General features: G+C 38.3%; 1 protein-coding gene across 1 annotated transcript in view; it reads left to right on the plus strand.

Annotated features, from left to right (window-relative positions):
• The window catches only part of TTC27 (tetratricopeptide repeat domain 27), a 177,449-nt gene that overhangs the window by 14,182 nt on the left and 138,409 nt on the right, over positions 1-24,858 (plus strand). Inside the window, exons 6-7 of the mRNA XM_055327505.1 lie at positions 12,494-12,658; positions 15,093-15,226. Of these exons, the coding sequence (XP_055183480.1) occupies positions 12,494-12,658; positions 15,093-15,226 (299 nt within the window). The remainder of the gene's footprint in view (positions 1-12,493; positions 12,659-15,092; positions 15,227-24,858) is intronic.

The following is a 24,858-nucleotide window of genomic DNA, read 5'->3' on the forward strand; positions in this document are numbered from 1 at the left end:
ATCATGTACGGATGTTCATTTTATCTAAGATTAGCATATGCTTATGTATTTCTACAGTAGAACAAGACAAAAGAAAACTGAGAAATTCAATCAAACACCTAGTGTAGTATTATTTGTTACTGCACAAATTAATGTCCTGTCTAGTGTATTGTGGCCTAGCTTGTTACTGCATAGATGTACCTTTGAAGGAAACAGACTCCAGTTATAGTAAATTGTGCCAAATTATATGCAGAGTAGAAATTACTCATCCTCTGTCCTATTGAGCACATGAAGAAAGCCTTTTTTTTTTTTTAATTTTTATTTATTAAAGATAGTCACACAGAGAGAGAGAGAGAGAATGGGGCAGAGACATAGGCAGAGGAAGAAGCAGGTCCATGCACCAGGAGCCTGACGTGGGATTCGAGCCCGAGTCTCCAGGATCGCGCCCTGGGCCAAAGGCAGCCGCTAAACCGCTGCGCCACCCAGGGATCCCAGCCTTTGTTTTTTTTAATATTTGGCAGGAAATAGACTTTACTGAGGATGACAGTAGACAGAGAGGCACTTTTACATTTTATACTATTTTTATTGTAATATGTAATTTATATAAAAAGGACCTAAAATATAAATGAAAGTATAAACCACACACCTCTGTCAGTGCCTTCAACTGCCTGTGTTACAAATGCCCTTCACATTTCCTAGGGAAGCATTTTGAAAAGAGGAAAAATCTTGAGTGCTTAGACACTCGGTTTCCCTGGGCTTTTGGAATGATTATTCTTAGCAAAAGTTATGAAACAAAAACAAAAACAGATTCTCTTATAGTGAAGGAAACTTGAACACAAAAGGACTTGGTAATGAACTTCTGAGTTACAAGGTATGTCTGATTCCAAAGCCCATATTCCTTTCACATAGCAAGAGTATGTTTGGCATGAGAATGTATACATGTGCTTATATGTGTACAGTACTGTCTGTTATTCATGGTTTTGATTTCCATGGTTTACTTAATCTGTAGTCATCTGTGGTCTGGAAGCAGATGATCCTCTTTCTGACCTATTGTCAGAAGATCAAAGCATCACGCTACATCATGATACTTACATGATTCCTCTCACTTCATCTTCTATGTAGGCATTTTACCATCTCACATCATCACAAGAAGATGCGTGATAACAGTACAAAAAGACATGGAGAGAGAGAAAAAATGTATCTAGGATTCGGTACTACTGTGGTTTCATGCATCCTTTGGGGGTCCTGGGACATGTCCCCCATGGATAAGGGGGGATGTGTGGGGGAAGGAGTGGTTTGTGTCACTCTGGGTGAAGAAGCAATGATTTGTACTTGATGCACAGCACATTCATGAAGGGATAAAACAACCCTTAACATATGCATGTATGCAATTTCAAGAAGCTTCTATACCTTTCTGCAGTCTGTTTCCTTTAAGGATAGATACATCTATGCAGTAACAGTCTAGACCACAGCACACTAGAGGAAGATGTTAGTTTGTGCAGTAATAGATATTACTAAGCTTGGTAATTTTGTTGAGATTAATTTCTCAATTTTTTTTTGTTTGAGGTTAGAAATACATAAGCATATGCTAATCTTAGATAAAATGAACATCTGTACATGATTCAAAAAGGGAAAGTAAGGAAAGTATTATGCAGTGAGTATAGTAATTGATTGATTTATATTGTTTATGCCAAGACTTAGACTACTTATATTCTTTTAGGATTTTAGGTAATAGAAGACTGTGGAACAAGCAAAAGACATGTTAGATCAGACTTTGTATATATACCAAATATATATATGTGTGTGTGTGTGTGTGTGTGTGTGTATGTGTGTGTATTCTAGTATGGAATTTACACCTGACATATGATAGATTAGTTGTTTTATTACACGTAAGGAATTTACTTTTCTATACAATGATATTTGAGTAACAGAATTGAAAAATAGCTATCCCTTTTTTCCTACAGTAGTCTTTGGTTTAATGCTTTGGATGATAAAAGATTTTTATGAGCAAATTTAGCTTTCTGAACCATCTTTATTTTCACTAAGGCTGCAGAGTCTCTAGACTGTGAGCTCCCTGTGAGCTCGTTGTTTTTTTTTTTTTTTTAACTTCTTTCTACTTAGCATAGTGCTTAGAAAATAGTACATATTTAGTACATGTTTGTTAAATAACAACAGCTGAGGTTTATTGAGGCTTTCTACATGTGCTTTGAGGGAAACATTTTTGAACTCCATTTGTCATCCTCCATCTCAATAGCAACTTTCATCTGATTTAACTTCTGTACAAGAATTTTTCCAAAAGTGGAATACTGTAGCAGTTAGAAAATTGATCCTTCAATTTTGCTATATGAATTTTGAATCTCTCCTGTTAGAATTGCATAGGGGTAGAGTTCTCTTCAAAATGAAAAACAGAATGAACCTTTGAGTTCATTTCGAATGAACCTACAAAATGAAGACCCAATGCTCTATTTAGCAGACATGTTGTCCTCTATGTTTAGTAAAATGTAGATGGTGTAGACTGAGTCTCCTCCATTCATGCCATGGCATATTTTTGAAATGATGTGAGAGATGCTCCATAAGCAAACTTAGTACAAAGGAGGAAAAAGAGTGGGGATGAGCTTCTAGTTCATGAAATTGGGTAAAGGGGATCCCTGGGTGGCGCAGCGGTTTGGCGCCTGCCTTTGGCCCAGGGCGCGATCCTGGAGACCCGGGATCGAATCCCACATCGGGCTCCCGGTGCATGGAGCCTGCTTCTCCCTCTGCCTGTGTCTCTGCCTCTCTCTCTCTCTCTCTGTGTGACTATCATAAATAAATAAAAAATTAAAAAAAATGAAATTGGGTAAAGTTTTGAGTCTTGGGTGACTTGAACATCACTGATAGTAATGGGAAAAAAAAAAGTTGTCCTTTCCAGAGGATAGTAAAAGCATTTGGAATAAGATGACATCAGGATTCAGCCCACTGTTTAATTTTGTAGAAAAGTAATTACGTTACACTGCTTAAGATCAGTTTCCTATACTTTATTATACTTTTATGGAAAATTGGTAGTGAACAAAAAAGATGTCACTGGGAGTTGTTTTTTTATAGGATATCAAATTTGATGCAGTTGCTATAGGGAAAGTCACATTACTTCCCTTAGTCCCGTATTATATAAATTTGCATTTATGGCTATATTTTTACCACATCTCAGGGACTAGTGTTCATAATTATTAATTATTATTATTTTTTAAAGATTATATTTACTCGGGGCGGGGGTAGACTCAGACTCCCTGCTGAGCCGAGAGCTGACATGGGCTTGATCCCAGGACTTTGGGATCATGACCTAAGTTGAAGGCAGACCCTTAACCAACTGAGCCACCCAGGTGCCTCTATAATAATTAATTGTTAAGAAAAGAAAAAAAATAGCCTTCCTTATGTGCCATTTTAAAAGGGAAGAACCATATGTTATGTTTTAGAGAGAATTCTATTCTGTGGGGTAAAATTAAGTTTCCAAACAGAAAGAGTTAACTAAGATCTGGAAAATATGACTCTTAAGTGACTCATTCCCCAAGTGGTCTTGATTCTTTTCTGTAGTATATTGCAGCATATCATTTGCTTTGCTTACAATTAAGCATTTTTTATGTTGTTGTTCTAGGCTAATCAACGACATTTTTCATTTTATCTAGTCATAAATTGGTCCCTTTTGACTATGTTTAGGTAGGTCTGCAGATAGTCTTAAACTGCAACATTTAAACAATTTTATTTAAAAAAATTTTTTTGTTCTGGGATTTGACCCAAATGTTGACCAAGCAGTCAGTTATAACTGAAATACTCCTCAGTGTCCAGAGAAGGATATTATAGTTGAAATGCTGCCCTTGAAGATCATCAAAAAGTTGGCAGGATTTTTTTTCAGTCCATGAACCAAAAGTGAAGATTTCATGAACAACTGTGATCTTTATATTTTTGTCCAGAAATGTGACATCAATACATTTGTAATGGAATAGAGCCCATCAGAATGTCAGCATAACTTTGTTGGACTGGTCACATCTATGAAAAGAGTAAGAGTCTTGCAAAGTATGCTCCTCAGTATGATTGAGGCACTCTTTTGGATGTCATACCAGTGAAACCACGATTCTCTAAAAGACTGCTTAGGTGCATACTCAGCTGTTTATTCAGGGAGCTGATACTGAAAATGCATTCCATACAGTGCATGAAATGTAGTATTGCAGTGTAGCTGTTTGAGGATCAGCTTGTGAAGAAGTCACTGTCTAAGAGAAAACAGGTCGAAATGCTTTGTCTGAGAGTTCTGCTATAACATCTACAGGCAACTCTGTGACTCTAGGGTTAGGTTGTTTCCACATGAGAAGAGCTGACCAATAGATTAGTCTCTTGGTGATTGATAAGTGCACTGATTTAAAAAAATTGATACTTTGAAATGAATGTTATTAAAATATGCTACATATGATAATTATAATTATCCATAGGGATTTCATTTTTTTTAAAGATTTTATTTATTTATTCATGAGAAACCGAGAAGGAGGTAGAGATAGAGGCAGAGGGAGAAGCAGGCTGACATTGGACTTGATCTCACGTCTCCAGGGTCATGCACTGGGCTAAAGGCAGCGCTAAACCGTTGAGCCACCGAGGCTGCCTGGGATTTTAACATAGTTTTAAAATAATCTTGTAAGAAGGGATTTTGGGTTTAGCATACATTTTTTTTTAATTTTTTTTTTATTTACTTATGTTAGTCACACAGACAGAGAGAGAGAGAGAGAGAGGCAGAGTCACAGGCAGAGGGAGAAGCAGGCTCCATGCACCGGGAGCCTGACATGGGATTCGATCCTGGGTCTCCAGGATCGCGCCCTGGGCCAAAGGCAGGCGCCAAACCGCTGTGCCACCCAGGGATCCCCTAGCATACATTTTTTAAATGTACTGGATAACATTTTGTGTCCAGAAGGTCATGAATATTCATTTCCTTGGAAAACCTACTGATTTTTTAAGATAATAAATATACGTCTACTGGGTTGACTTGCTCCTTTCTTTATTTAAACCTTGAGGTATACACAGCTTGAAACTGTGTTCATAATTGACTCATAGTTTTCTGTCATACTGTGCATCTAGCCAGTTCTTAAATCTTATCAGTTCTTCCCTAAGGGTCCCATGTGCATCCTTTCCCATTCTTACAACTCCTATGCTCAGCCATGTCCAAAACCTTCAGTTTGGAAAGGCCCTTTAGAGATTATTTTGTTCAGCTAATTAACTCATTTTATGAAGAACTGAGACTCAGATTGCCCAAGGGCCGGACCTATAATCTAGAGTTTGTAACTCCAAATCCTGCCCACTTTTGTATTACATTTCCACAACTGGTCAGTAGGGCAGAATGCTGGTATCTAATAATGATAGTGTGGCTAATGTTTCTGTAGTGCCAGCTCCATACCAAGCACTGTTCTGAGTCTTTAAATACATTAACTGGTTTATTCCTTACAGTAACTCTATGAGCTAGAACTGAAGAGTTGCCAGAGGATGGTAGGGTGGGGCATATGTAATGTGTGTGTGTGTGTGTGTGTGTGTATGTGTTTTAAGCAGCTTTTTTGAAGTATAATTGACCTGCAGTATTTACTCATATTTTAAGGTGTGCAGTTGATAACATTTTACATCAATATACACCTCTGAAATGATCACAGTTCAATTAACAAAACATGGTATTTTAAGATCTGGCTTTTGGTTTCTACTCTGTCCTCCTGTGTGACCTTAGGCAACTCATCTGACTTCCAAACCAAGGATTCTTTCCGTGTAAAATGATCATTGAATCCTTTCCAGATATAAAATAATGTGATTCTTCTTAGGCCAGCTTTCCACTTATCCTAATGCTGGAACCCATTGGAAGATTGTATCCAAAAGAGTTATTTCCTCTTTCCTTGGGCACTTTCTGAAATTACTTTGAGAGAGAATGCATTGCATTGTTAGGATCCATAATTGCTGCAAAGTGCTTCCTTTTATTAATTAAAAAAATCTGTGATATTGTTACTCACAACTGCTAGCCGGAGAGCTGTGCTGTCCAATATAGTAGCCACTAGCTATTTGTGATGATTTAAATTTAAAGTAAAATAACAAATTCAGTTTCTCAGTTTCACTAGGTGCATTTGGAGTGCTCAGAAGCCATGTGTAGCTAATGGCTTCCATTTTGGACAGTGCAGCTAGAGAATACTTACTTCATCAGAGAAGGTTTCATTGGACAGGACTGCTGTTGAGCTACAGTGACTGGTTAGGTCTGTCCTTCTGTATGACCAGCCCCCAGTTACTTAAGTCTGTTACTGTTGCTTCACATCAGAAGTTTTGCACCTGACTTATAGGCCCTTTCTTGGTTGGCCCTTTGTTCCTTCTTTTACATCAGTACTGGATTGGTTTTTCTAAATACCAATTTCATTATGTCACTTTTTTGGATTAGGAAAGCCTTTAATTATTTCCGGTTTTACCTTTGAATTTATCTTTTCTACGCAATTTCATAATTAATAAAAATTGTTTTTAGAGTGCTTACCATGTGTCAATCACTGTGCTAGGTGCTAGGGATATCAATGAACTCAGTGGGGCAGGGGTAAAAATACAAATAGAAACAAAGGGCATATAGAGAAAGGAGTGAACAGGAGATGTGGTTAGTCTAAACCTGAGAGATCAGAGAAGGCTTCACAAAGTGCCTCATGCTTGAACTGACTCTTGAAGAATGAATAAGAATTTACTAGGTGAAGTTGGAAAGGACATATAACATGTACAAAGAGAGGCAGAGAGACTTGAAACATCTTTGAGCATTTGGGAATTCTGGTAGTTCCGAATGGTAGGAGTAGACTGTGAGGGTGGGTTTTGTGTCAGGTGATAAGGTTGAACAGGTAGGTAGGAGCTAGGTCACTAGGACATTGGATTTCCATCTTGATGGTAGCCATCAAAAGGTTTTTAAATATTTGTACACTCTCGGGATATTTATTGAGCACTAGCTATGATAGGTGGTACACATATAGCAGTGAACAAGACCCATGTGGACTCCTCTTGTGAGCCTTATGATGAATTGTAGCCAAGTTTCTACCCATCTTTCAAGGCTGCCCTTCCAAAAAAGGCTTATACAACTATCCCAGCCTTATGGATTTCCCCTCTTTTGTACTGATGGTCAGTACCACACAATTTCACATCACATTAACTGTGTATTTTTTTTTAAATTTTTATTTATTTATGATAGTCACAGAGAGAGAGAGAGAGAGAGAGACACAGGCAGAGGGAGAAGCAGGCCCCATGCACCGGGAGCCCGACGTGGGATTCGATCCCGGGTCTCCAGGATCGCGCCCTGGGCCAAAGGCAGGCGCCAAACTGCTGCGCCACCCAGGGATCCCTAACTGTGTATTAAATAATGATTACGTGTCTTCTCTTTCTAGCTCTTCTTTCCCCCATCCTCTTATTAGGGAAGATCAAGGCATAAACCTTGCTATAGGATCTAGCACAATTCTAGGGATATATCATAATTCATTAGATTGGATAGGCTGGAATAGAGGGAAATCATTGAGAAGGGGAGAGAAGCAGGAGAAGGATGGACCAGCAGTAGGAGGGGCAGCAGTAGGAAATAAGCTTGAGAAGTATGCATATCAGGGAGGAATGGATTTTCTTTCTTTCTTTCTTTCTTTCTTTCTTTCTTTCTTTCTTTCTTTCTTTCTTTCTTTCTTTCTTTCTTTCTTTCTTTCTCTTCCTTCCTCCCTTCCTCCCTTCCTCCCTTCCTTCCCTTCCTTCCCTTCCTTCCCTTCCTTCCCTTCCTTCCCTTCCTTTCCTTCCTTTCCTTTCTTTCTTCTTTCAAGAGGAAAGGAGTTGGAGTTGGCTAGCACTTTCCTGTTTTGACATGATGTCACAAATCTGTGAAGGCTGGCTTATGGTTATGAATTCTTAGGATAAATTTTTTTTTAAAACATTTATTTATTTATTTATTTATTTATTTATTTATTTATTTATTTATTTATTTATTTATTTATGAGAGAGAGAGAGAGAGAGAGAGAGAGAGAGAGGCAGAGACACTGGAGGAGGGAGAAGCAGGCTCCATGCTGGGAGCGTGACGCAGGACTCGATCCCGGGACTCGATCCCGGGACTCCAGAACCATGCCCTGGGCCAAAGGCAGGCGCTAAACTGCTGAGCCACCCAGGGATTCCCCTCTTAGAATAAATTTTTTACTGTTCTTCTAGTGCCATTTTTCTTGCTGACCTCTTCTGCCTGGCAGACTTATCTCTTTTCAGTCTTTCATTGAAGATAACAGTTCTTTGGGTTTCTTCTTCAAGTGCAGTCTCCTTTAGATCAGCTACTTTGGGTGGGTCCAGGCCTCCTCATCTTTTGTCTTTGGTGTAGCCATAAAAATGGGATTCCCTAAGGTTTGGTAGATAGCTTCAGCCAGAATATGGCCTCAGGGCATGCTTCCTTAATTCCTGAGGTTCAATTTTCACTTAGTTTTTGTTCCCTGAGGATTCCTTACTTTGTTCTCAACAGAATTGTTAACATAAAACTATATTAAGCATTTTATTTATTTATTTACTTATTTTTATACATACTTTACTTACTTAATTGAAACCCTTATGGTACATACAACATTTGGTAGAGTTAACGTCAGCTTTGTTCACACTGACTCCAGTGAATTGTATTTGGATTTTCTGTGCTTGAGACTCTGCTCAATTGCTGCTGTTGCCCTTGGTTTGTTTTCTTTCAGGATCAACAGGAGTACTTTCCTATGAAATCTTATTTTTTATTCCTTCTCTGGCAGTTCTTTCCTGGAGTTTTAGTTTGCATAATTATACCTGTGATGGAGCCAGCATCCTAAAGTCATCAACATTAATCCTCCTACTCCAACATCTCCTGAATCTACTAGTTAACAAAAAATGTCCAAGGCCAGCCATAACAGATCCTAATAAACCATATAATATCAAATTCCATGCACGGGGAATGTTTTCGACATCTAAACTTCTTAGGAGCTTAAAGGGCTTCCCCTAGGGGCACCTGGGTGGCTCAGTTGGTTTAATGTGGGACTCTTGTTTTGGGCTCAGGTGATGACCTCAGTGTCCGGAGGTTGAACCCTACCCTTGGGCTCCACACTCAGAACAGAATCAGCTTGTCCCTCTCCCTTCCCCTTGCCACCTACCTCCCGCGTGCATGTGTGTACTCTCTCTCTCTCAAATAAAATCTTTATTTTTTTTAAAGGCTTTTATTTATTTGAGAGAGAGCGAGCGTGGGGAGAGGGGCAGAGGGAGAGGAATACCAGACTCCCCACTGAACAGGGAACTCTACCCAGGGCTGGATCCTCGCATCTTGACTTGAGCTGAAGGCAGATGCTTAATTGACTGAGCCACCCAGGTGTCCCATGAATAAAATCTTAAAATAAATAAATAAATAAAGGGCTTCCCTTTGGCAGGCTCACCAGGCTTCAGTGCTATAGCCATGGGCTCCAGTGGGTGCCTGGGGCCCTGTTTGGCCTGTGCTATATATTAAACATTTTAGATCCAGCTTTTTTTTTTTTTTTGTTAGATTTATTTATTTAGAGAGAGAGCACACATGAGTGAGAGGAGTAGAGAGAGAGGAAGAGAGAATCTCAAGTGACTCCTCCCCAAGCACAGAATCTGCTGCAGAGCTCCATCTTACTCCTGAGATCAGGACCTGAGTAGAAACCAAAAGTCAGACGCTTAACTGAGGGAGGCACCCAGGTGCCCTAAATCCAGGTTTTTTTGTGTTTTTTTTTTGAGAGACTTTATTTATTTTTTTTTTTTTAAATTTTTTTATTTATGATAGTCACAGAGAGAGAAAGAGAGAGAGGCAGAGACATAGGCAGAGGGAGAAGCAGGCTCCATGCACCGGGAGCCCGATGTGGGATTCGATCCCGGGTCTTCAGGATCGCGCCCTGGGCCAAAGGCAGGTGCCAAACCGCTGCGCCACCCAGGGATCCCTTTATTTTTTTTTTTAAGGTTTTATTTATTTATTCATGAGAGAGACAGAGAGAGAGGGAGAGACAGAGACACAGGCAGAGGGAGAAGCAGGCTCCATGCAGAGAGCCCGACGTGGGACTCGATCCTGGGTCTCCAGGATCAGGTTCTGGGCTGAAGGCGGCACTAAACCACTGAGCCACCAGGGCTGCCCCAAATCCAGGTTTTTAGAGGTGTTTTATTGGAAAAATAATTGACATGCTGTTGGAATTTAAAGATTAAACTAATTCTTAAAAAAAAAATCAGGACTTACCTTCCTATTTTATTTAAGTCTTTGATCCGTGAACACATAAGATGTGGAAGACGCACAGAAGTACAAGCTCAAAGCAAGTTATGCTAATAGACATACACACACAGGTAGGTAGGTAGGAGGGAAGATAGTACAGGCAACCCGCGTTGAGCATTTATGTGACTTCTGTGTTATCAGGACAGTTTACATTTGATAGTCTTCCCTAGGCTTATATGAGCTATCACAACATCAGAAATCTGCTTAAATGCAGAAACAGTCTTTCTGTGTTTATTGAGAGATTTAAAAAAAAATCCTTGGCCAAATTTCACATCCCTCAATATATGTTTGTATCCGGAACCTTTTGGGAAGATTACTTGACTGTCATTGACAACTAAGGAGAATCCTGTCACTTGTGAACTGTGCTAACGTGGTAGTGGTAGAAGGTTACTGTATTTCTGAGAAAAATGGTTAGACACTTAGGAGTAATGGGCAGTCAGAAGGAAAAGAAATTTAATTAAAAGCACTAAGAGCCCAAAACATCATCAGTTCCAGCTTTTCTTGAGAGTGGTTTATTTGGAGGAAATCTGCTGAAGGAGCTTCGTTGTGAGAAGTTCATGTTTAGATACCTGTTTTTTGAAGTAATACATGTACATCTTGACTTACTGTCTTTGAATCCATAGAATCTCTTTAAAGGGCTGGCAGTAGGGATGCCTGGGTGGCTTAGCAGTTGAGCATCTGCCTTCACTCAGGGCGTGATCCTGAGGTCTTGGGATCGAGTCCCACATCTCCCTCTGCCTAGGTCTCCACCTCTCTCTCTGTGTGTCTCTCATGAATAAATAAAATCTTTATTTAAAAAAAAAAAGGCTGGCAGTATATAGAAAACACCTCTTTATTTATTATTTTTAAAGTAGACTCCACACCCAGCTCCACTCATAACCCTGATATCAAGACCTGAGTTGGGATTAAGAGTTGGATGCTTGACTGCCTGAACCACCCAGGTGCTGCAGAAAAACATTCTTTTTCAGACTCATTTTAATTTCAGTTCAGAATAAAATAAAGGATATCTATCTATTTCATAGCTATTAGTGTTTCTGGCAGATAGCTAGGTGATGAAGGAGATTGGGTTGTATAACATCCCCTCTACATACTTACACTTCCTCTGCAGCTTCCTCTTCCAACTCCCTCCCTGCCCCCTGTTTTCCCAATAAGCATTGATTCAAATTCTGGCTTTGCCACTTAATAACTGAGGTGACTAATCTATAAGCTATCAGAGTTCAATTTTCTAGTGAATCAAATGGGGATTGTATCAACCTCAAAGACATCATTGTGAGAATTATAACACAATGTAAAACCCCTCATGCCAGACAGAGTAGACATTCAGTTTATATCACTTCCCTTTCAGCTTGAAAGAGAACAGAGTCTCCCAGCTTTGGACATTGGAAATACATGTTCCATTAATTTACTATGCATGGATTCTTTAAAATTTTTTAAAATTCTTTTTTAATTGAAGTATAGTTAGCATACAGTGTTATATTACCTTCACATTATGCATTAATTCTTATGGACTGCTTTGTGAAATGCTGACTAAACCATTACTGGAAGCATTTGTGAGGGATAGTTGTCAGGGATATTGTAGTGGTCTGGATCAGGTGACCTGTGAACACCCCCTCCAACTCGGTGGGTGTCAACTAGCCTCTTTATTACATATAATTAATTTTGACAATCATTTCATTTCAGGTACTCTGTTATAAAGTCATTATCTTCCCGTCTTTTTAGCCCCTGGTTTTTAGAGAAAGCAGAATCTGACTGCTAAGCCAATATTCATTTTCTATTTGGTCATATATATCTTTGTGTATCTGTTTCTCCTTTGAAGGGAGGACTTCTGTATTCTTAATGAAGGAAACTGTAAGCTGATTTCTTCATTAGATTTTCTGTAGTGTTTAACTCTGTAGATTCATTTGATACTTTACATCTTCACCTTGTGTTGCCATATATTTTAATGGCACAGATAAGACAAGCACTCTAAAATTAGGGCAGATTTATGAATTGTGTTTCTTAGAATTGTGTGGAATAAAGGCGGGATGTATGTAATGTCCTTAGCTTTGTGCTTGGAACATGTGAGTGCTCAGAGAATGCTAGCTGTGAACTGTGGTTGTACTTGTGTTCTTCATCTTCCAGATTTAAAATCTTTAAGGGATGATGCAATATATATACTTCATGTACCATGGGCTCAACGTTTTACTCATTTGCTCATTTTACTTAATGATAGATTTTTTCATTTTAATCATAGTTTTTAATGTTTTCTCTTATGTCTTGCAGTGATGAAACTAAAGGATCTGTTCGTAGGTGCTTCCGGTCAGTCTTTGGCTATTCAATTCCATCTGGAGTGTGCATATGTATTTTTATATTATTATGAATATACAAAAGCAAAAGATCAGTTCAACATTGCTAAAGACATCAGCAAGTTGCAAATTGATTTGACAGGTAAGATTTGTTATTTTTGTGGATGATTGGTTTATTTTTATGATAAAACTCATATAGCTATTGGCAGTTTGGCTATATTGTTTGGTTGTATTTCTTTATCTATTTGCTTTATCATTGGTTTTAAAGATTTTCTTTTAAAAATTCATAGTTTTAGAACAAGTCTGAAATGAAATATTTTCTTTATTCCTGGAAATTCCCCTTTCTTTTCTTTTTTTTTTTTTTTTAAATATTTTTTTTTAATTTATTTATGATAGTCACAGAGAGAGAGAGAGAGAGAGAGAGAGAGAGAGAGAGAGGCAGAGACACAGGCAGAGGGAGAAGCAGGCTCCATGCACCGGGAGCCCGACGTGGGATTCGATCCCGGGTCTCCAGGATCGCGCCCTGGGCCAAAGGCAGGCGCCAAACCGCTGCGCCACCCAGGGATCCCTCCCCTTTATTTTCTAATGTGGTTGGCCACATGTTAGTTTTATTTATATATTTTTATATATATATATAGTTATAGTTATATACACACACACAGCAGCCACCCTACTTTTTTTTTTTTTTTTTTTAAGTAAGTTCTCTGCCCATGTTGGGACTTGAACTTAAGACCCTGACATCAAGAGTCGCATCCTCTACCTACTGAGCCAGCCAGGTGTCCCCACAAAGGAACTTTTGGCCATTTCTTTGTGGATGTGGGTTTCCTAAAGTGCCTCCTGACTTCTATATTTGGTGTCGGCTCTTTACATTGCCCTTTCTTGTAAATACCTATGGCCTTCATCTGCTTTTTTTTTTGTCTTAAGAACAGAAATTTTTTTTTTGTCTTAACAGAAATTTTTGACTTTTAGATTCAGTGCTTTAGAACACTGGCATATAGTTGGCACTCAGACATTTGTTGAATGAACAAATAAGTTATAGAATTTCTCCAAAAACCTCAGTATTTCTTCTGAATACAAAATAAGAAGCATTGGTTTCTTTTTATGTCTTGCTGTATTCCTGAGGTTTTACAATACAATTGGCATTCAGTATCGATTGCCATTTTAACGAAAGTCCAGCATGATCAGTTCCAACACACCACTTAGACCTCTTAAACTTGAGCTCAGCATTCCAGGCTGTGACTGACTACCCATCTGTGAAGGTTGAAGTGATCGAACCTCTTTGTCCTTCCTGGACTTGGTCTAGATTATCTCTAAGGTCCATTCTTAACCCTAAATTTTGTGCTTCTTACTTAAGCTGGTCTTGTCAATAAAATCTTTCAACTATATTATGAGTTAAATATAACTTTGTGGCCTGATCTGGGATCTTAGCCATCTTATATTACATTGTTTGTATGGGGAAAATTATTAAATATCCAGCTTAGAACTTTTGGAACAATGGTCATATGTAAGTTGGAGTCTCATCTGTATTTGAAAATATAGTTCTATATAATATAACTTGTGAGGTTACCTTCAGAGATTGTTTTTAAATCTTCTGGTCCTTAGGGAATCTTTTTGGGCTCTTTAAAAAGTAATGGCACAGTACTCTGTATAGTCAGCTTTAACCACTGGTGTATTTACTAGCTAGTTCTTCATATTTTTTCTAAGTTAAGAGCGAGGAACTTAAAAATACAAATGTGATACAAATATAAAATGAAAATCAGATTATTATTTTTTTCCCCCTCAACTGTAGCCCTTCTATTAAAAAGTGAGCTGTGTTTGACCATCTCAGTAGCTGTTTTTGTGTAACATGTTTAAAAGGTTGAGGTATAATTTAGAGCCAGACACGGTGCAGGATAAAATCCAGACTTCTTAGGCTGGTCTTTACAATCAAGGGTCTTTGTAATCTGACACTTGCCAGAGAGTGGATATTAGGACTGTTGCTTCTATTAAAGCTATTCCGTAGCATGTTATTTCAGATACAAAATGGAAAAAATGGTGGCGTTAAATGAAGCCAGATAGAATAATAGAAAGACTGTGGGATTTAGAACCTGGAGACCATGGCTCTAATACTGAGAATCCCAGAGATCTGAAGCAAATGACTATACCTCAGAAAGTCTGGTTTTTCATCTGTTAAATGAGGATGATGATATTTCTACTTCTACCTCTGACACTTTTCTGAGGAAGGAGGTAGTTTGATGCAAAAGTGAATATGTGTAATCTAGTGGCATAAATCTTGGGTTTCAGTTCTGGCCCATAGCTTATTGGCTTTATAATTTTATTTTTATTTTTTATTTTATACCCTGGCTTTATAATTTTATAAGTTTTAAGATCATCACTGAGCCTCAGGTTTTTTGTTTCTTGTTTTTTTTTTTTTTAATGTGAAGTGGAGAAAATACCTTACTGACTTCAAAGCACTCTGAAAATACTACTTTTCATGACTGTATGATAGATCTGATTGACAAATCAATAGATACAATTTAATATATATATATATATATATATATATATTTTTTTTTTTTTTTTTTTTTTTTTTTTAGGTGCTTTGGGGAAAAGGACACGGTTCCAAGAAAATTATGTGGCACAACTTATTCTGGATGTAAGACGGGAAGGGGATGCCTTTTCACATTGTGAATTCAGTCCAGCACCCACCCCTCAGGAACATTTAACCAAGGTGAGTAGGATCCTAAGTTATTTAAATTAACATCCAGGGCAACCCAGGGGGCTCGGTTTAGGTTTAGCACTGCCTTTGGCCCGGGGCATTATCCTGGAGACTTCCAAAGGAGTCCTTCGGGCTCTCTGCATGGAGCCTGCTTCTCCCTCTGCTTATGTCTCTGCCCCTCTCTCTCTCTCATGAATAAATAAATAAAATCTTAAAAAATAAAATAAAATAAATTAACATCCAAATCTAACAGTTTTAGTAGGTGAATTTTTTAGAAATATGGAGTAGGAAGAGGCTTCATTTTGAATGGAAGGGGAAGAGGCTTCATTTTGTCCTTTCTTGAGTTTTTTTCAGGGTGGCTGGGGGTTTTAGAAAACAGACAAACCTGTGTTTAAACCATTTTTACCCTTAAATAGAGATAAAATGTTATTTTTCTCTTAGACTTCAGTAATATGAATTAGTAATACAGTTAGTTGTATTATTCTCCTTTAAAAAATTTCAGAAGACAGACTGGGTAGGGGCTAATTTTTCTAGCTGCTACCATATTTGTTGCTTTTTGTGGATATTTTGAATACTAAGAGACTTGAAATTTCTTAGACTTCTTCAAAAATATGTGAACAAATGATAAGAATTCCTTTTTACCAGTGTTCTGATCCTTTGTTACTGTCATTCATTATTGGATTGGTTGCTACCTTAGTTAAGTTTTTCTTGACTTGGCTAATGCAATCTCCTTTAAAAAAAAAAAAAGATTTCATTTTTAAGTAATTTATTTTTTTTAAATTTTTTTTAAAGATTTTATTTATTTATTCATGAGAGACAGAGGGAGAGAGAGATAAAGAGAGAGAGGCAGAGACACAGGCAGAGGGAGAAGCAGGCTCCATGCAGGGAGCCTGATGTGGGACTCGATCCTGGGTCTGCAGGATCAGGCCCTGGACTGAAGGTGGCGCTAAACCGCTGAGCCACCGGGCTGCCCCATTTTTAAGTAATTTCTGTACCCAGTGTGGGGCTCAAACTTATAAACCTGAGATCAAGAATCACATGCTCTACCAACTGAGCCAGCCAGGTGCCCCATGCATTCTCTTCTCACAGCTTACATTTATGGATCTTCGTCAGTTTATATACTTAGATGCCTTCCTATCTGCTTCCATAGAGTCTATTAGTATTTATATGGTCTTATCCCGGAAATCCCAAGCCAACATTTTTGATTGTCCTTTGCCTGATGTTACTCTCCTTGAAGCCCTACTTTCCATTCCAGAGCCTATAAACAGATTTATCTTGGGTACAGTGAATACTACAATTCTATTCTATACTGAAGATAGTGCCAAGAGTAGGGGCTAGGGATATTTTATTTTATTTATTTTATTTTATTTTATTTTATTTATTTATTTATTTATTTATTTATTTATTTATTTATTTATTTATTTATTTATTTTTATTTATTTATGATAGTCACACACAGAGAGAGAGAGGCAGAGACACAGGCAGAGGGAGAAGCAGGCTCCATGCACTGGGAGCCCGACGTGGGATTCGATCCCGGGTCTCCAGGATCGCGCCCTGGGCCAAAGGCAGGCGCCAAACCGCTGCGCCACCCAGGGATCCCAGGGGCTAGGGATAGAAAGAAAGAGTGGCAGTGGTCAGGAGTCTCTTCCTTGGGAAGGCCTCTGATGAGGTATTACACACCTGCTGGGCTGGTTCCAAGCACTCCTTTGTTTGCTTTTGAGATAATTAAGGGAGGAACAGCTATTGGTTCTTTTTTTCTTTTTTCTTTTTTCTTTTTTTTTAAAGATTTTATTTATTTATTCATGATAGACTATAGAGAGAGAGAGAGAGGCAGAAATACAGGTAGAGGGAGAAGCAGGCTCCATGCCAGGAGCCTGACTTGGGACTCGATCCCAGGACTCCAGGATTGGGTCCTGGGCCAAAGGCAGGCGCCAAACCGCTGAGCCACCCAGGGATCCCCGAGCTATTGGTTCTAAGAGAAGAAGGAAGGGAGGAGGAAAGGCAGGGAGCAAGGAGCAAGGGAGAGGGAGGGAGGGTGGGAGAGAGGGAGAGAGAAACTCAGAGATAAGACTACACAGGGTGCTGTCTATACTTCCTGATACAGGTGAAGCCACAGTGAAGCAAGGTTCATACTGCTTTGTTGATTTTGATCAGGGAACACGTTACTGTTACCTGCTTCAAACCTCCCTTCTTCCCTCCTTTCGTTTATGGAGTCTCCTCTTTAAGCCTCTTTCTTTTCCTTCCCTTTTCCTTCCCTTTTCCTTTCCTTTTCCTTTCCTTTTCCTTTCCTTTCCTTTCCTTTCCTTCCCTTCCCTTCCCTTCCTTTCCTTTCCTTTCCTTTCCTTTCCTTTCCTTTCCTTTCCTTTCCTTTCCTTTCCTTTCCTTTCCTTTCCTTTCCTTTCCTTTCCTTTCCTTTCCTTTCCTTTCCTTCCCTTTCCCTTTCCCTTTCCCTTTCCCTTTCCCTTTCCCTTTCCCTTTCCCTTTCCCTTTCCCTTTCCCTTTCCCTTTCCCTTTCCCTTTCCCTTCCCCCTTCCCCCTTCCCCCTTCCCCCTTCCCGTCTTTTGATGTAACCCAAGTCCATTGCTAAGTCTTAGATTAACTGCCATAAACCTGATTTTTAGGCCATAGCATAGGGTCAGTGAAAAGAGACTCCATTCTACAGTCCACACATTTAATTCAGTAATCCATTGTTTATTGCTTTTTTTATATGGAGTTCTTTTATTGAAAATTGTCTCCTGGAATGATAAATAGGATATGAGTACTATTAGGAATGTAAAAAAATGATGTACAGTTTAACATAGAATTTATTGAATCTTTCATATTTGAACTAAAATATATTCAGGTAATCTTATTTTCATTAATTACTATTTAAAGATATATACAAATTATGTGATGTAAGTATTGATTAGATAGAAACAGCTTTATAGTTAGGGCAGAAGACAGAATTGCTTATTAGTTATACATCCTATTTCCTTATATTAAAGGCACTATTACTTTAGAAAATACACTGTTTTAAAAATTATTTATTTATTTATTTATTTATTTATTTATTTATTTTAAATTTTTTATTTATTTATTAGAGTGAGAGAGTGGCAGAGGAAGAGGGAGAAGCAGGCTCCCCACTGAGCAGGGAACCTGACGTGGGGCTTGATCCCAGGACCCTGAGATGATGACCTGAGCTGAAGCAGATGCTTAACTGAGTCACCCAGGCGCCCCTAAAGTACACTATTTTATTTTATTTTATTTATTTTATTTTATTTTTATTATTTTATTTTATTATTATTTTTTTAATATTTTATTTATTTATTCATTCATGAGAGACAGAGAGAGAGAGGCAGAGACACAGGCAGAGGGAGAAGCAGGCTCCATGCAGGGAGCCTGATGTGGGACTCGATCCCTAAACTGGGGTCACGCCCTGGGCCGAAGGCAGGCACTCAACCGCTAAGCCACCCAGGGATCCCTACACTATCTTTTTAATAACCAAGTTTTGTGGGGGAGAAAAGGGAACACTGTTTTATCAATTTTTGTTATAACAAAATATATCCTGATTAGAAATGTTACAGTGTGAAAATGTCTATCTTATCTTAAATCTGGGACTTGAAGAACAGCTAGGGGGCTCCTGGGTAGCTCAGTCAGTTAAGCGTCTGCCTTCGACTCAGGTCATGATCTCAGGATCCTGGGATTGACCCCTGCATCAGTCTCTGCTCAACATGGAGCCTGCTTCTCTCTGTCTCCCTCTGCCCCTCCCCCTGCTTTTATTCACTCTCTCTCTGTCAAATAAATAAAATCTTAAAAAAAAAAAAGAACAGATAAGTAGGTACTGCCCCAGATGCATTTTAATTTCAAAATAGTGGAATAGGAATCTAGAGCATTTTGAATGAAGTTCAAAACTATTTTGATTGTGTCTAGCAAAAAAACTAATGCCATGTTGCCAAAACTGCCATATCTCAGGTCTTTGGTGGTGGAGGGGAAGGAGCCCTGGGATGGCAGGAGATTTGGGTCTCTGTCCTATTCTTGTTGTCTAGCCTAGGGTGAGAAACTGGGACAGTTATGATATTCTTCATTTCCTCTTTTGTTTTTCCCACACTTCATTTCTTCATACTTTGTTGAAGGATCAGATTAGATTTATAAAGATCTCATATGGATGTGTTATTAAACATTGTGTATTGTGGCATCTGGCTGGGTCAGTCAGTAGAGCATGTGTGACTCTTGATCTCAGGGTTGTAAGTTTGCATTCCATTTTGGGTGTGCAGATTATTTAAAAATAAAATCTTTAAGGGTGCTTGGGTGGCTCAGTTAAATGTCCAACTCTTGGTTTTGGTTCAGGTCATGGTCTCAGGGTCGTGAGATCAAGCACTATGTCTGGTTCAGCAGGGAGTCGGCTTGAAGATTCTCTCCCTCTGCCCCTCCCCTCTCTCTCTAAAATCTTAAAAAGAGGTCTTAAAAAAACCCCTCAAAAAACAAGCAACAGAGAACATTGTGTATTAATAGGTAGATTGATACAACTCTGTTAGGATGTAAAAAGATGAAAATTTTGGGATACTGTAGAGCTATATAGTCCAATATGGTAGTCCTCAACCACATGAAATTATTGATAACGGAAAGTTGATTGGTCCAATTTGAGATGTGCTGAACGGTAGACATATCAGGTTTCATAGACTGTGTGTGGAAAAAATAATATATAATATCTAATTAATAATTTTCTATTGACAGATATATAAGCATAGTATTTTTGATGTATTAGGTTAAGTCATTTTTTAAATTTTACTTTTTTTTTTTAAGATTTTATTTATTTGAGAGAGAGAGGAGTAGAGGAAAGGGCAGAGGGAGTAGACTCCCTGCTGAGCAGGGAGCCCCATATGGGATCATGACCTGAACTGAAGGTAGACGCTTAACTGACTGAGCTACCCAGGTGCCCCATTTACTTTCTTTTTAAGTGTGGCTATTAGAAAATTTTAAATTATATATGTAGATCTGCTTTTTAAATTATGAAAGGCTTATGTTGAAAATGATGGCCACCAGGGTGTGCTATGTACCTGCCAGCTCTCCCTTTGAAGGGTGCCCATTCAGGGAGGGAGAGCCACTTTTTCAATGGATTCTGAAAGGTTCTGTGTTCTTCCAGTCAGCTGTTTGTTGCGGTTGCTGTGCTCTTTTTCTTTCTTTTCTTTTCTTTTCTTTTCTTTTCTTTTCTTTTCTTTTCTTTTCTTTTCTTTCTTTTCTTTTCTCTTTTCTTTCTTTTCTCCTTTTTTCTTTTCTTTTCTTTCTTTCTTTCTTTCTTTCTTTCTTTCTTTCTTTCTTTCTTTCTTTCTTTCTTTCTTTCTCTACTCTTAAAACACTGTAGATAGAGCTAGGCCTACAGTTAGGGTGAATTTGAGGATGGACAAGGAAAGCTGTTCCTCTGGGCTGTGTTCTGGGCAGATTTAGTGCTTACTAGTTAAAAGGTTACCAGTTAAGAGGTGACCTTTAAGGCATGGACAGTTTTCAGCCTTCTAGTCCATTTAGTTTTAGCTGCTTTTATTGAATTAGAAAAAAACTTAAAGTTGTGCCTATTTTATTTTAAATGTACGGTTTGAATCTTGAAAAATAGACCCATGAAATGACCACCACCATACTAAAAATACAGAATCCTTTCCATTACACCAAAAAGTCATTGACACTCCTTCACAGTCACTTTCCCTCCCTCTGATCTGCTTTCTGTCACAGATTAGAGCTGCTTTTTCTAGAATTTCAAATAAATGGAATCATACAGTATGACTCTTTTGTGTCTGGTTTCTTTCACTTGGCATAATGTGTTTTTAAGTTATAGCAGTTCTTTTTTTTCCAGTTTTATTGAGAAATACTTGGCGTATCACTGTATAAGTTTAAGGCATATAGCATAATGGTTTGATTTGCATATATTGTAAAGTTTACCACAGTAGGTTCAGCTAACGTCCATTGTCTCATATAGATAAAAAATAAACAGAAAAAAGGGAAAATTTTTTTTCTTGTAGTGAGAACTCTTAGGATGTACTCTCTTAACAACTTTCTTGTCTATCTCACAGCAGTACTGGCTGTAGTCCTTGTGTCATACATCACATCCCCAGTGCTTATTCATCTTGAAACTGGAGGTTCATACTTTGTGACCAGCTTCCTCCAGTCCTCCCTCCCCCCACCTTCTGCCCCTGGTAACCACAGCCTGATCTCTTTTTCTACGAGTTTGATTTTTGTTTTTTTTTTTTTTAGATTCCACATACAAGTGAGATTATACACTGTGTCTTTCTCTGACTTATTTCAGTTAGTAGAATACCTTCAAGGTCCATTCAAGTTGTCACCAATGGTAGGATTTCCTTATTTGTTTTTTTTTTTTTTTATGATTGAGTAATATTCCAATATATGTACCACATCTTAATCCATTCATCCATGCATGCACACTTAGGTCTATCTGCCCAGTGTGTTTATTCATCTACCTGTTGGTGGATAGTTGAGCTCTTTCTAATTTTTGGCTATTATGAATAAAGCTGCTTGAAACATTTGTGTGTCTTTGTGTGAACATGTTTTTAATTCTCTTTGGTAAATACCTAGGATTAGAATGGCTGAATTGTGTAGTGAGTGTGTTCTTTTTTTTTCTCCTTAGAGCGAGCATGTGCATGTTGTAGAGGAGGGGCAGAGAGGAGGGAGACAGAATCTTAAGCAGGCTCATGCTTAGCATAGAGCCCCATGTGAGGCTCGATCTCATGACCTTGGGATCATGACCTGAGCTGAAATTAAGAGTCTCTCAACTGACTGAGTCATGCAGGCACCCTAGTGTATTCTTAACTTGATGAGAAACTGCCAAACTATTTTCCAAAGTGGTTGTGCTATTTTATGTTTCAATCATCAGTGAATGAGTGCCAGTTGCAAATGCTTGGTATTGTCATTCTTAATTTTTGCTATTCTCATGTGTTAGGGGTGTGTGTAGGGATATCTCATTGTGGTTTTACTATTTTTTGACAGTTCATTTTTTTCAAAATCAACTTTTTCTAAAGATTTATTTGAGAGTGTGAGCTAGAGTGAGTCAGGGGTGGGGCAGAGAGAGTGGGAGAAGAAAAGAATCTCAAGCAGAGGCTTTGCTGAGTGTGGAGCCTGATGTGGGACACAGTCTCATGACCCTGAACTCATGACCTGAGCTGAAATCAAGATTTTGACTCTTAACTGACTGAGCCACCCAGGTGCCCCACATCAGTTTTTATTTTTTTTATTACTTATTTATTTATTTTAAAGATTTATTTATTTATTCATGATAGACACAGAGATTGAGAGAGAGACAGAGACACAGGAGGAGGGAGAAGCGGGCTCCATGCCGGGAGCTCCACATCAGTTTTAAAAAAGATTCATTTATTTTTTGAGAGAGAGAGCATGAACATGGGGAGGGGCAGAGGGAGAAAGAGAATCTCGAGCAGGATCTGCACTAAGCATGGAGCCCATCGCAGGGTTCTATCCTGTGACCCCAAGATCACGACCTGAGCTGAAGTCAAGAGTTGGATGCTTAACTGACTGGGCCACCCAGGTGCCCCTAAAAATAATTTTTTTAAAATTTTTATTTATTTATGATAGCCACAGAGAGAGAGAGAGAGAGAAAGGCAGAGACACAGGCAGAGGGAGAAGCAGGCTCCATGCACCGGGAGCCCGATGTGGGATTCGATCCTGGGTCTCCAGGATCGCGCCCTTGGCCAAAGGCAGGTGCCAAACCGCTGCGCCACCCAGGGATCCCCTAAATATAATTTTTTTAAAAATAGAACTTACATTCAGAAGAATTGACCCATTTTAATTGGTAAGGTTAAACCCATTCAGTTCGATGACATTTGACAAATACATTTCTGCAACCATTACAGTCAATGTTTGTTTCATTACCCTAGAAAGTTCCGTCATGCCCATTTGCAGTTAATCTCTCACTGTGCTGGCCCTAAACAATTGTGGATCTGCTTTCTGTGACTATAGATAGTTTGCCTTTTCCAGAATTTTCTATGTACTTTTTTATATCTGGCCTCTTGTTTAGCATGATGTTTTTGAGATAAACCTATATAGTTACATGTGCCAATAGTTCCTTTTTTATTGCTAATTAGAATTCCATTGGATGGATATAGTATAATTTTTATTTTTTCTTTTCTTTATTTTTTAAAGATTTTATGTATTTATTCATGTGAGACACCAAGAGAGAGGCAAGGACACAGGCAGAGGGAGAAGCAGGCTCCTCACGAGGAGCCCAATGTGGGACCTAATCCCAGGATCCTGGGATCATGCCCTGAGCCAAAGGCAGATGCTCAACTACTGAGCCACGGAGACATCCTAATTTTTCTTTTATTTGTTTATTGATAACAAATATGAAATTTTTGAATTGTTTGAGTTGTTTCTGTTTTTGGGCTATAAAGAGATAAAATTGTTATGAACATTTATATATATATGTCTTTTGTGGACGTGTTTTCTTTTCTCATGGTAACCACTTAGAGTGGAATTGATAGTTCTTTTATAGTAAATGTACGTTTATTATAGGAAATTGGCAGGGCGCCTGGGTGGCTCAGTCAGTTAAGCATCTGCCTTTGGCTCTGGTCTTGATCCTGGAGTCCTGGGATTGAGCCTCATGTTGGGCTGTCTGCTCAACGGGAGCCTGCTTCTCCCTTTTCCTCTGCCTGCTGCTACTGCTTGCTTGCGTGCTCTCTCTTTCTCTCTGTTAAATAAATAAATAAAATTAAAAAAAGAAATTGGCAAAATATTTTCTGTGGTACACCATTTTAAATTAGTATCAGCAGTGTGTAAAAGTTCTAATTTTAGATCCTTGTCAACATTTAGTATTGTCAGTCTTTTAATTAGTATTTCCTATTGACTGTTGTTGTCAAGGATCTTTTTGCGAGCTTATTGGGCATTTGTATATCTTTTAATGAAGTGTCTGTACAAATCTATTGTCTACTTTTATATTGTTTTTTTTTATCTTCTTACTGAGTTGTAAGAGTTCTCCGTATTGTGAATACAAGTCCCTTTTCATATATTTGTTTTATGAATATATTCTCTGAGTCTGTAGCTTGGCTTTTCATTTTCTAAACGATATTTTCAAAGAACAGAACTTTTAAATTTGATGAAGTTTAACTTAGTAAAGTTTTTTCTCTGATGGTTCAGGTTTTTTTGTGTCCTAATTAAGAACCACCTATCTAGCTCAGAGTTGCAAAGCTTTTCTCCTGTGATTTCCTCTAGAAGGTTTTTTTAGGGTCAGCTTCTACATTAAGGTCTGTGATCAATTTTGACTTAATTTTTGTGTGTGGTATGAGATAAGGGTGAAGGGGCATTTTTTTCCCAAATGGCTGTGCAGTTGTCACCATCATTTATTGAAAAGACTTGCTTTGTTGAAAATCAGTTGGCCGTATGTAGGTCTAAAATTCTGAACTCTATATTCTATTCCATTCATCTGTAAGTCTGTCTTCACACTAGTACCACACTGTGTTGGCTTTGTAGTATTTCTTGAAATCAGATACTCTATCAAGTCCCCTAAATCCTCAGATTTTATTCTTTTTCAGATTATTTTGGCTCTTCTAGATCCTGTTGAGAAACAGAATTGGGAGTTGATATTTTATTGTATTGTTTTTGATTTAATATTTTTTTAAAGATTTTATATATTTTAGAGAGAAAGAGAGTGA

The sequence above is a fragment of the Nyctereutes procyonoides genome, unplaced genomic scaffold (assembly GCF_905146905.1).
Source record: "Nyctereutes procyonoides isolate TBG_1078 unplaced genomic scaffold, NYPRO_anot_genome, whole genome shotgun sequence".
Classification (NCBI taxonomy): domain Eukaryota; kingdom Metazoa; phylum Chordata; class Mammalia; order Carnivora; family Canidae; genus Nyctereutes; species Nyctereutes procyonoides.